The sequence below is a fragment of the Syzygium oleosum genome, unplaced genomic scaffold (genome assembly GCF_021117445.2).
Source record: "Syzygium oleosum isolate NSW1041296 unplaced genomic scaffold, Sole_v2.1 Sole_v2.59, whole genome shotgun sequence".
NCBI lineage: Eukaryota > Viridiplantae > Streptophyta > Magnoliopsida > Myrtales > Myrtaceae > Syzygium > Syzygium oleosum.
This window is the reverse complement of record NW_026607543.1, coordinates 584,395-597,735: the sequence shown is the minus strand read 5'-3', so window position 1 is coordinate 597,735 and position 13,341 is coordinate 584,395. Positions and strand designations below refer to the sequence as shown.

General features: G+C 37.6%; 1 protein-coding gene across 1 annotated transcript; it reads left to right on the top strand.

The window, feature by feature from the left end:
* The first annotated feature begins 6,640 nt into the window (after positions 1-6,640).
* On the top strand, positions 6,641-10,325 carry LOC130137051 (probable RNA-dependent RNA polymerase 3). Its single transcript, XM_056307753.1, has 5 exons — positions 6,641-7,139; positions 7,219-7,348; positions 9,215-9,289; positions 10,060-10,225; positions 10,309-10,325. The coding sequence occupies exons 1-5, from the start codon at positions 7,078-7,080 to the stop codon at positions 10,323-10,325; spliced, it is 450 nt and encodes a 149-aa protein (XP_056163728.1). The 5' UTR covers positions 6,641-7,077.
* The last annotated feature ends 3,016 nt before the right edge of the window (positions 10,326-13,341 follow it).

Here is a 13,341-nt window from a genome sequence, read left to right as displayed (position 1 = left end):
GGGAAACGAACAGAGCTTAAATTCAAGTCCAACTTTAGTATATCCCCCTTTTCAATGTGATTTTGATCAATCATTAATGAAGTAAATCAGATAAAACCATTGTACGATGATCATATCACATGATATCTTGGCACAGTATTATCCACGGAGTAAGAAATGTCGTCTTCAGTGTTTGTTCAAAAATCGCATAAACTAAGACAGTTGAAGGTAGCACACATCATGTCATTACTTTGTTCACATGCCATAAACGTTTTTATAAAGCGAAGAGCACTAGGCACGATTTTGTGGTACGAGGGGGAGAAGGTGTGATGTTGTATTGTGTGATCGAGAGTAAGCCTTTTGTCCGTTCGAAGCCACCTTTCTAGCTATTATCTCTGTTCTATATGGTGCAAATGGAAAAGAGGTGATTGAAAGAGTTTATAGATAATGGGTATTTATCGTGTGTAAGTATTGAATTTGAGATATGTGATTGAATGACATTATGCGCATTGAGTTCAGACTGATATTTGTGCACGGTGAGAACTTATCACCCGAGACAAAGAGCTACACCATGAGAGCCACCTCTTGAACCTTGTTGGGACAAATTAAGTGTTACATCATGAAAGCTACCTCTTGAGCCCAGGGGCACCTCTAATGGTGACCTGTGTATGTATGTGGGGTTAGGAGATTGAGGTCCTAGGATGGGAGTACACAATGGAAAGTGAGTGGATTTCAGGGCATCACACGTCAGAACTCGAGGGCGACTACTTCAAGTCTTGAAGACATGTCGGACGGTGAGTGCAGATACAGGACGGAGATAAGGGACGAGGGAGACGAGGATAGGTGCTGTGATGGTGACACGGATAATTGGCATGACTCTATATGAACAAGAATGTAAAGAGTCCCTAGAGTAGAACTTGAGTTCGCACAGAGTGTGAGACCAAAAGATTGACTATAATACCGAGTTAGAACCAACAATAAGAAAAAAGTTATTGTACTACTTGACACTAAGGTGTTACGATTAAGGGATATTTATACCTGAACAATTTGTATGGGAAAGTAAGCAATCTAATCTAACAAAAAAACCTAGCTATCTTAGAAAATAACAAAAATTACAAAATCTATGACAGTTTGAGAATGTTCTAACAAAACTATAACTTATTGAACAATTTGCAGATGTGTACAAGACTCATTTGTCGTCGAATATATTAAATCAAATCTTATGTTAAAATTTAATGTTACAGGTTGATACAAAGAGGGTTTAAAATATATCATGTCAAAAACATGTAAGGCAAGACTGAATAATCGGTGTGAAGTTTGAACTTAGCACTCATGCACATGAAGTGAATCTCATATAGATATCCAAACTTTATAATCTAAAAAATATCATACGGAGTTTATCAAATCTTAAAATATGGATATGTTGGGGTCACATCCGCACAAGTTTTATTGCATCTAAGGTCATCCATGCGAATGATCTCTCCCAAACTATGTCAAGAAGAGAGACTTGGGTCGGGTGTGACTTTAACTTTTCATTTTAAAATTTGACCAATCGTTGCAAACTGAACGATCAATTCTGTGGTAATCGACCAAGGAAATATCATTCACGTAAGTGTTAGGCACCATATGAGTTCTTTGTTCGAGTAAGCAAGTTATCACCCTAGCCTTTGCTTGGCAACCCTACCGATCAGCAGAGGACACTAATACCAGTAAGCGTTATGGACATATTCCTAGCCATAGCTATCGGAAGAGGATCGATGTAAGCTGGTGCATTGGTTCTGCATGATTGTAGAAGGAAGAGGATGGACAAGATGCCACGTTAGAAAGTCCAACATAAAAGCTCGGCAGTAGTCCCACCAAATCTAACATTGTATTGGAGCCAAGTTCTACCCAGCTTATTTCATGTGTGTGGCCCGGCCCCATTCGTGGAATTTCACGTGTCCTTCCTAATCCGGCATACATGTAAGTGTGTGTCTTAGTATCCCACATCACATGAGTACGAGTTTATATGCTCTATATGAGTACGAGTTTATATGCTATACATCTATAAGTTTAAGCTTTTAAGATAGTTGACAATAGTCCTATAAAATCTTTTGGGCTCTTGGAAATCTTTCTCTCTGATTCCAACTTTTGATTAATAAAACAAATTAAGCTTTAAATTATAAAAATGCTCTGATGTAGAGAAGAAAAATATTCTCTTGCATCTCTTTTTACATCAGCAATAGTTTAATATATCTCTTGCAACAAAAAATATACCTTCAAATTTTGGGCTAAGCTCGAGGGACTTGGCCTGGCCCAAAAACTAGATGGAAGGAATCTCTCTATGCATTTCTCGTAGATAATTTGGATAGTCCCGTCCAATGTCTGGCCGTCCGGTACTACAAACTACAAAAGGAGACATAGCATTCCTATGTGGGTATGGCAAAAACCAAACCCCGGAACTCAACCTCGATAGGCCATACTGAACTACCGGTACCGACTGTCATCATTTTCTATCCGGAAGGCTATGTCATTTACAACCCCGTTGTATTTCGGAGTCTTTGATCATCTCAGGAAAATTACAACATTATGGATAATTACTAGTGACAATATTCAGAAGTTGCGAAATGTAAGGTAATTGACGATTATTGATCGTCAATTAGCAATGATAAGTCCTGTCTCTTACGATAATCTAAGACAAATTACTAGTTCAAGGAGATTGACTCGTGTTATGAACTCTAATAACTAAATTACTACATGAAAAGGGAAATTAATTATTGGACGTGCAATCTAGATTATGACAAGATTGGTCAAATTACAATTGTTCGGGTTATATCCACTAATTACAAGAACTACAAAGTATGACTTTTATTGCAAAATTACAATATTGTTAGAAGGAGTAAACATCTCTTAAGACGATGTTATTTACCTTATAGGAAGTACTATGATTAACTTTGAACTGAGTAATTTAGCTTGAAATTAAGGTTTGCGAATTACACAAATGGTTCATGAACTTAGGCTCAATATATAATGTTGTCCCAAAACCTTTAATTTGTTTAATGTGGTCCATGAACTTATGCACAACGTTGTCCCTGAATTTTTTATAATATTCAATCTAGTTCATAGTATATAAAAATATCCAATGTCATTCTTCCGTCACTTTAAGTTCCGAGAAAATATTGAATATTTATATATAGCCAAGAGATTAAATTAAAAATGTATTAGATATGCAAAGATTGCGTTGCGTATTTAGCTATAGTTCAGAGACCATTTACGTCGCTTTCCAAAAACAAAACTTCTCTCGGGAGTATGCATGCTTCTAAGAGAAGTAATCTTTATTTTTTTTTTTTCAAGGGAAAGTAATTAATTGATTATTGGCCAGAAAAGGGGGGAAAATCAAATAGGGTAGCAGGTAATTGATGAGTGCAATAGTGCTTGGTTAAAGTAGAGGATTACCTGTGCTTTTCCTTTTTGCCCCCTCTCCCTTTCTATTGTCCTCTTTCCGTTCCTAGCTTTTGTCTCTTTTTTCGAGCCCTTTTAAGACAGTATTGTACCTTAGAAATCCCCTTTTCGAGAAATCCCAGGACTTTCATTCGAAAATCTTTTAGGTTTTCGCTCTTATTATCCTAATTTTGCAGTTTTCACATTTTAGTTTTTGTTTAACGCAGCGCACTCAGAATTTCTTCGAAAAAATCGCATGTAATCTTTTTTACTAGTTTTTTGTATATGAAATTGACATAAAACAAGTATCGATGGAAGTTTAGAAAAGTAAGCGACGGTGCTTTTGTGAAACGGTACAAACAAACTATCTCTCTTCTTCGTAGAAATTTTTGGGATTGATTGTTAATATCACGTGCCGTGATCGTGCTTATAAATTATTTTTGCTCTCACATGAGACATCGTAATTTCGATTCCATTCGTGCGGGAGCCGTGGGGTGTGTTGAACCAGCCATAGTACACCCACCTCTCTCTTAAGAGAGATGGAGCTTCTTTTTCTCGTGAAAATTTCTTGGATGATTGAATTTGATTAGGTGAAAAAACAAGTGAGAATGATGCTACCAAAATTTAACAAGGTACGTACGCAAGATGATGATTAAGAACACAATCGACTTCGACACTTGAGTGGGATCTTTAATGTGATTTTTATTTAATTCTATTATGAATTTGTGGCTTGCCCACTTTTATTTTTTGTTAAATTCATTCGGTATAGCCTCCGAGAATAGGATGACGGCGGCTATATATATATATATATTTAAAAGTATATGTTAAAAACTTATTTTAGTGTTGGGACAATATTTATGCTTCCGAAGAAGTGAGAGAAGAAGGGGTTATCGATAAATAGTTCGGTTGCTACTTAATAAATAGGTATTGTAAATTGCATAATTACTTTTCCAAAGCAAGAAGAGCTATTGCATAATTTGGTTTGCCCAGATAGATTTTGTTTTTAACTTTTCGCTCAGGCTCCGTTTATTTTGCAGAATACATTTTTCAAAAAAAAAATTTTGGCGTTTAAATCGTTTAGAAAAATGAGTCAACAGAAAATGTTTTCCAAAATATGATTAGATATCGATGCTTGAACTAGAAACCCTACGTTTGGGCATGAAAACCCCAACGCTTGTTCTTGGGCCCTTGGCATCGGCTTCGAGCAGGGGCAGGGTTCGTTGGGATCCATCAAGGCCAAGCCCAGGTCCAAAGATGCCGAGTCCATAGAAGTTGGGCTCGGGATACCAGCGCCCATGGCCGGGCCTAGGACTCCAGTACCATTGCCCAACTCCTCGAAACCCCAGCCTGGCTCCACAAAGATCGGACTCGTGAACCCAGTGCTCATGCTCGGATCTCTAACACCCGGGCTCGAGTCCATTGAGGTCGGGCTTAGGTCTGTAGCGCTTGGGCTCGAGACCTCACACTAGGGACCAGATCTCGAGCCTGAGTCCATCAAGGCTGGGATCGTCACTCCGGTGCTAGTGCCTAGGTCCCCGGCACCCTGGCCAATGTCCATTGAGGCCGAGCCCAGGCCTTGGCACTCGGGCCCGGGACCTCGGTGTCTATACTCATGTTCATTGATTCCGAGCCAAGGATCTTGGTGCTTGTGCTCGAGACCCTAGTGCTCGGGCCCACGCCTAGGTTCATCGAGGTTGGGCTTGTGTCTATCAAGGTTGGCCCCAAGACCTCAGTGCCTGAGCCTAGTTCCCTGACACCGGCGCCTCGAGACCCTAGAGCCCGTGCATCGGTCCCCTGCGCCTAGGTTGGGGTCCATCGAGGTTGGACCTGGGATCCTAGTACTCGTACCCTGTTACCCGCTGTCAATGTGAAAATTACTAAAGTTTGAATAATGTATGTCTATTTAAGGAATTTTGATTTCCTTACCAAATAACAAAAAAATATTTTTCATTTTATTTTCAAGTTTCAAATAACAGAAAAATATTATCATTCTCTAGAAAAAAATTTCGCAGTTTTCGTTAAATAAATGGAGCTTTAATCTAAATCTTGCGGCAGATATGGTTTGATTTCTTCATAAATCGAAACACTTGGAACTTTTATGATATGTCAATTTCGGCACGAAAAATTCATATTAAATTTTTTTCGTAATTTTGAATTTTGGGGGCTGTTCTGAACTTTTGAAATGAAAATCAGTGCAAAAGTTTTTGCTTTCCGAGCGAAAACGGACAAGTGCAATTATCTGCTCCTGGTTTCAGACAAGGACCTTTGACGTGACTCGACCCGACCGGCAACGTTGCAGCATTTCCCCAGTTTCACGCTACACTCTGCGCTTTCTCCGTACCCAAGCCCCAAAAAGAGAACGAGAAAATGGAAAGGAGGTGTCGACATTCTCCATTTTGATTTCAGATTTTCCCCGGAAAATTCGAACACCGTCTCTCCGTCGCGATCGATCAAGCTCAGAAACCTCTCACTCACTCTCTCTCTCTGAGACACACTCGTCGACCGCCATGAACGCTTCGCCTTCGCAGATGGTGCCGCTTCCTCTTTCCGTCGAGGACGCGATACGCCGAATCTGCACTGATCAGAACCAGCCTCCCCCGAACGCGTCGACTCGGAGGAAGCTCGCGTCGCTCGACGAAGAGGCCGCGCTTCGGGTCCTGAGGTCGACAGCCGCGACGAAAATCAAGTGGTCCATCGACGGCTTGATCTCCCGCATCATCGAAAGCGGCACCGGCGCCGGCGCCGGCTCTTGTGCCTCGCCGTCTCCGTCGAAGATCGCTCGCATGTCCTTGAATGATCAAAGTCCGGCCCGTCAGTGATGTTCTTTTTCGTGGAGCTTTCGTTCTTTTTATTTTTTATTTTTTTTGTTGTGCGGAGGTCGTGCTGGTGATTTTTGTGCCTTTAATTCGGAGAAATTAGAGCAATATGAGACGGTCAATCATCGCAAATTTGGAAGTTGCGTTGTTAATAACAACTTGTTATCACCATTTGCGGTGTCAACATCTTGTTTAGATTATCCGATTTGATTCGTTTTGGAGGATTGACATGTTCGGAGGGACGATAGTGACTGGTGAGCAAAGACATAAGTGTTGCATGAGGTGACGCAGCCTCTCGTTTTTATATGGTAGTTTTTTTTCTATTTTTGTGATGAGAGCGACTGAACTATATGTTTTTGTTGTCCTTACCAAAAAAAAAACTATATGTTTTTGTTGTACTATCGCCTTTGTTTGCCGGTGTTTATTGTTGGGAAATGGAAAACTTGCTTCCTACATGTCATGTTTTGTCTTCCTGTGTATAATGATGAACATGGATTGTTCAAAGTATGCTCAATGTATGCGTAAAAGAATCTACTGATACGGTGGTTTTCCTTGTTTTATGTTCATTGTCCTGTTTTTGTGGTGAGAGTGACTGAATCGTATAAAATGGCCTCTGGTTACTTGTGTTTTTGTTTGGAAATTGAAAAAAAAGAATAATGCTCAAGACTGCATCTTCTTTTCATCTTCTGGCGCTATTTGTCCGGCAAGATAGTTTGTTCAAAGTTTGTACACAAAATTTGAGCTGGGTATTCTTCTGCTAGACAATGGATTTGCAAGCTCTCCTGTGCGAGATCAACAGATTGGAAGTCCGAGACTTCTTCCGAGTTTGCAAAATTGGAATGGACAAGCAGTAAGCCCCCAGATGAAGGCGTTGAGCGAACTGGAGTTTAGAAAAACATTTCTCATTCTAAACTACATTGGGGAGTAAGTTCTCTTCTCAGTTGCTCTGTCTGAATGTTGTCAGCTCTGCATATCTAGAGTATTGGGTTGCTATGTTATGCAGAGGAAATCTTGAAGATGCCATAGACAGTGATAGGATTCGACAGCTGAAAGATCTCAGAATGTTTGAATTTGAGGCAGCAGTCTGGAATGCCATTGGACAGTCTCATGTCGAGAAAGATGACCGTTGTCTGGTAACCATTAGGAAGCGATTTCATTTGTCCATTGTTTCCAAAACTAGTCCCTTCTTTTCATTTCGGAAATTGTCCCTCAATTGTTGGGAGGCAGATTGTTATGAAGTGACTTGGAGCATGGATCATTTTGATATGTGGATTAAAATTGGAAACGTGGAATGGTATTATTTAGGAAAGTGATACGAGAGGCATTGGCCATTATAATATATTTAATTTGAGCATGATATGCTTGCCAGATGATTTGGTAAAATGTCCTAAATCAAAAGACTCTTGTCTGATAGATATTATAAATATTTGAGAAAATAATGGCCAAAATACACAAATGCGCGTGCATGCGCGCCTTCGAGAGAGAGAGAGAGAGAGAGAGAGAGAGAGAGAATGTATCTATACATATTATATGTAAATATGGAAGTGTGCTTATTATTACTATACAATGCTAGAAATGTTCATACAAGTGTTTCATTGCAAATTTACTGTAAAACAGGATGAGTATTGTAGATCACGTATCATGAGGGAATTAATGATGGTTTGTGTAGTATTCCATTATATTGTCTCTAACATCTTGCAATGGATGATGGGAAGTAAAAACCTGTGTTCTGATGTGTATAATTAATTGTTAGTTTAGAAATGAATGAGGAAAGAGTGGTTAGTTTGAGTTTGCATGGACATATAATCTCTTAATGCAACGATCCTTATGTGTTGGAATGTGGTAATAGGAATTTTTTTTATCATTTGATTTGGGAACATGATGGCAATGCTGCTCGGTTGGGATGATTATACCCCATATAAATAACTTTAGGTGAACAGTACCAATAGAGCTTAAGGTTTGTTGGATTTTGTGGTTTGTTCTCTCTCATATTAAATTGAGCAATACGATTCATAATGTTTCTAATTTAGATGTTTAGCGCATCACACTGCTCGCATCACCTTAAGGACAAAAGAGTGCTTGACATTAGCATTTGCATGTCACTAGGATTTTCTTTTATAAAAAAAGTGTTAAATGAATGTGATCCATTTTGTAATTTCTTTTGAAAATCTAAAATAATTGGACAAGAATGATAAGCCACGGTGCTTGTTTGGCAAGGATGAAGCTTTTTCGTGAGAATTGTGGTTGTTGAACTTATCACTAATGCATAATGGGTTGCGTAGTATGTGGCATTTAACAATTAGAAGAATCACTTTCATCACTATTCAAAGTTTTTTTTGCTGTCATGCATGGATGTGGTGTGGACACTCTCTAGCTGTGTATTGTCTCTCTATGTCAGCTCTCATGGCAGTTTGTCCACTTTTCTTGTAATAGAGTCCCTTTTTTGTTGTCTCCACAAGCTCCTCATATATATAATATGTTAGAATAGTGAAGAAGTCAGCCATTTACTTCATCCTTTTTCATATTTGGATTTCTTTGTTTGACTAAACGAGTTAAATTTGCAGATATTTTTAAAGAGAATGAAAGGCCTAACCTCTTTTCACTTGTCAATGCCAATATCAAAACAAATAATAAAAAATTTCATTAATTCCATTACATCTCTCATTCTAGGTGCCTGTAGAATAAACATGATGACATCTTAGTTGAAACTGATCTCTTGGACTAATTGGTGCTAAATTTTATGTTTAATGTACAAAACTTAATTCTGAACTAAGCAATGTTAGGTATTAACGGTGGTAGTTAGAGATACTTGAGCTTAGGAATACATGGTTCTGGAACAAATTGTGTATGTGCTAATTTTATTTTATTTTGAAGTGGAAAGGGATAAAATATCCAAACTTTTTGAAGATTATTCTAGTTATCTATCCTAATATTCTTAATAATTCTGATTAATGTGTCACCTGAAACTTTTTCGGTGTTTGTGTTGTTGCTGCTTTCAGCATGTTGACTGGGATTCTGGAAGGACACACTTCTACCGTTGTCACGTTTCACCTCAGGGGTGTTATCATTTTAAAGTAAGTTTCTTGGCTTTTCTCTTGAACGTATACTGTAAGCCTTGAATTCTGACTCTTGGGTTATATCAGCAATGGCTCTTTCTTCCCAACTAAGTTGTGGAAATGATTTTTCCAGAGAGTGGGATTAGTGCATCACTTAGTCTCTTTTTCCTCTTTTCGCACTCACCCTGTATATTGTAGTTATCAGCATGCGTAAAATACATAGAATAAATTTGAGTTTAATTTAGCAAATGGGTGATCTGTTAATTGAAAAGATTGTAAGTGGCATTGGTTGGTGCACCTTGGCAGAATGCTGACTCGCATCTTAATCACTGCGTTTTCTGTATTTGGCTCTTGCTGCTTCGAAGTTGGCTAACACTGGCTTGGTCATCTGATATATTAATCATGATATGATTGAGTCATTTAGAGAGGAAAAATGCAATAGAACAATGTGCTTTGAAGTTGTGTTCTTTACTGCTATAAAGAATGTGTTTATTTTTTCTTCTGTGCCATCTGTTTATTTCACCGGTCAGCTTCTTCTGGTGCCAAAAAGAAATGTGGTTTGACTTTTTGGATCCTGGTATCAATTGCCCAAGGGCATTTGGTAAGCATAAGAAGGTTCTAATTATCAAAGCAGTGATTACACATATTACAAGTAAAGCAATGCATTCGGATATTACAAAGTTTCCTTATTTGGTTGTTAAGAAAGTGCCCTATGGGCACTTTTGAACAAATTCCTTATGATTTTAGCTTCTTAATGATGATGCTCAAGACTCTGTGTGCGCATTCAGGGACCTTACCTTAATAAGACGAGAACACTTCTACAAAAGGCATTAGGAGATGAGAATGTTCTCCTTGTCAAGTTGGCAGAAGAGATGTCGGATGATACTCTTACTATGTATAGAAAGATTGCAAAGGAAGGGATTCCTGTTGGTTTGCGTCAATACAAGTTCTTCGGTAATTTTCATTGCTTGTGCTCTTTGTGTGCGGTTTTGTTCGTTGTTTGTATGTTCCTAAACTTTTATTATGATGTTTATCAGAAGATGTGAATTTGTGAGCAATTTGTATCATCAAATAAGACAACCATGATAAAAGGAATCAGAAAAATCGGTCATGATATTGTGTTATGGCTTGTATTTGGCTAATGTATAAATTGTTGACAGCTCTCCACTGTTATTTAATGTTGAAATGGAAAATATAGCTTCACACAAGACCGTTACATACAGTGTCCAGCATATCCCGCTACATGAGACAGTTCGTTGCTGTAGAAGATTTTCATCTGAACTTTGCATGAACTATATTATATCCTAATGACGTGCATCTGCTAATAAACAGGTTGTCTCTTGTCTTGTCCAACACCGTTAGCTTGGAAGTTGACTGGAATCGAGTGACGATTGAGAGAATTAAGGATAAGGATTGCAAGGTGTTATCTTTTGATTATTTCGTGAATGAAAACTTGGTGTCATCTAAAGGTATTCTTTTAGTTCGCTCCAATGCTTAGTATGGTCAATTTCCTGTCTAATAGCAGGATAAAGAGGGAAATTGCATCTATGATAAGAACGGAAAGCCACTTATACATACTGATGGAACTGGATTTGTTTCCGAGGACATAGCTTTGAAGTGTCCTGGAAATATTTTCAAGGGAAGAGGTGTGATTGCTCCTGCTTTTGAGGTTTGTGACCTGTGGATATGGGCTATCGTATTAATGGTATCTTCCTCTTGCTATGCAAGAGAAACTGATCTTCAAAAATAATGACGACGATAAAAAAGGAAAACTGGTAGTATGTAATGACGTCATTTATGGTTAATGGTGGGTTATATCTTTAGATGGTATAGTCATGATGACACTGTAATGCAATACTACATTTGGCAAATAGGATGATGCTGCCTGGGTATGATGAATTACTGGACTGTCTAGTAAAATAATTTTCCCAAACTGATGCTATTTTTCTACCACTTCGGGATATCATGGGTACTAGGCTGGCATTTTGATTACCGCAAGTCCATTGACATAGGCATTCCCATTTTAATAAAACGTTTCAAAGTCAAATGGTGGAATGGCTTCAAGTTCTTTGATAGAGTTACTGAACAAGCCGTTACCCAATGGTTTATTTCTAGAGGACCCGTTCCTTTAAATTCCGATGATCACTCCATTTCTACATGATAAAGTGTTTGTCTTGTCAAAGCTAGTATCTGCTAGATCTCATCAGCAGTTAGCAGGAATGTTAAAACAAGCCCTTTCTCAAATTAAAGATTCGGGTTCTTTTCATTCTCATCATAGCGGAAATTCCAATGAGGATGACTATTATGGCGTCCTAGGCATACCAGCCATTCCATGGGGGATGTAAAGGATGAAGAAGAAGGAGAGCCATTGGAAGATCTCTCCAGATTTTGAAAGACAAAAGGCGTCGAAAGATTCCTGCCCAGTCCATCTTTCATAAATTGGTTCAGGACCGAAAGGAGTCCGTCAGTCTTCTCTGTCAGTCCTCTTTCTCTCTTTTTTATAAACTTTCATAATTGCTTCTATTCACTGTAACACTGTGCACTTACTACTATTCGCTACAGTACCACTTGTGAACCCTTTTCATATACTAGCCAGTCAGTCTATATATTTAGATCCTATCCTTTAGTGAAGGACACACAATTCTTCACTCAGAATTCCATATATCTCAAAAACCCTCTCGAGTTTTCTCAGATTCTTCGGTCCTTATTTGAAGAATAAGAGATCATAAATCTCAAGAAACCCTTCAACCTTTCTAGTTTTCCATAACCAGTAAGTCTCATTACTTCCTTAAGATTCCCTAACATCCCTGAATCACCTTATGTTTCAGGTCTTGCTCATGATCTGAAAATACAAAGGCTTTTATTTACTTTCACACTTGTACCTTTTATATTTGCAGTTCAGTTATAATCTTTCAATACTGTTTATATACCAGTAATCTTTACTTAATTGTAATTTACATACCCCACAATTGGCTGATTGAATCGCCTGTGGTTGGTCTGTCTTTTACTATAAGGCAATTTACTGCATTCATTTCTGCTTATCTTAACCACCTACATGGTTGGTTTAGTAATCTTGCTTCTAATTCTATATGTTACTTATGGTCTCTATATAAATTATAATGCTCGCTTTTTTATTTAATTTTATTTATATCATAGTCTTTTGTGTAGAGCTAATCACTTTTATAATAGAATTTATTTTTTCTATAGCAAGATCAAGAGACTCATTTGATATATACATAAGAATTTCTCAATATATAGATTACATACTCTATATTGAGTATAGATTCAAAATCATTTATAAAGTCCTTTTACTCTTCTATTAATTTCTTCTCTTTATAATCCCCAGATCCTTGGCCAACTTATGATATATATATATTGGTCACCTTGGTAGAAAATTGTTGGACATATGCTAGTTTGGACAAACTAGAGAATACCATAAGTGTCCTAGGATCTGGGGATTATAAGTTAGTGAAAGAATGATATTGGTAGTATTCTAATAATCTTTGCGTCTTCTTTTGAAGAGAGTGGACGAATATGAATTAGAACAAGAGGTCTGATAAAGTTCTATGATTTGTATTAAATTATCAATAAAATCAAACAAATTATTAATAGTTTTGATATCTAAATAAAAAGGATCTATGGCTACGAATAAAATAAAACTAAATAAAAGAGCGAGCATTAAGATAAAATAGTAAAACGGTAAGAAGAAATAAGGATATATAATAAACACAGAAAATTGCGTCAAAATTAAAAAATGAGCAAACAAACCACAGGCGGTGAGACCTACTGATTATGGGGTATGCGATATTTAAATTAATGTAATATAAATTGCAATTAATTAAAGATTAAGCTAATTAAAGAAAACCAACCATATAGGTGGTATGAGCTTGTATTGAAATTTCAGAAATTAAATTACACCGAATTGAAAGTTGCAGTATGGAAAGAAATTGAAAATACAAGTGCAATTTGAAATGAAATGAAAATCTTTGTAACCTTAAATCACGAGTGAGATCTGGATTATAAAGATGTTACAGGGATAAAAGTGGATATAGAACTTACTGGATGGGATT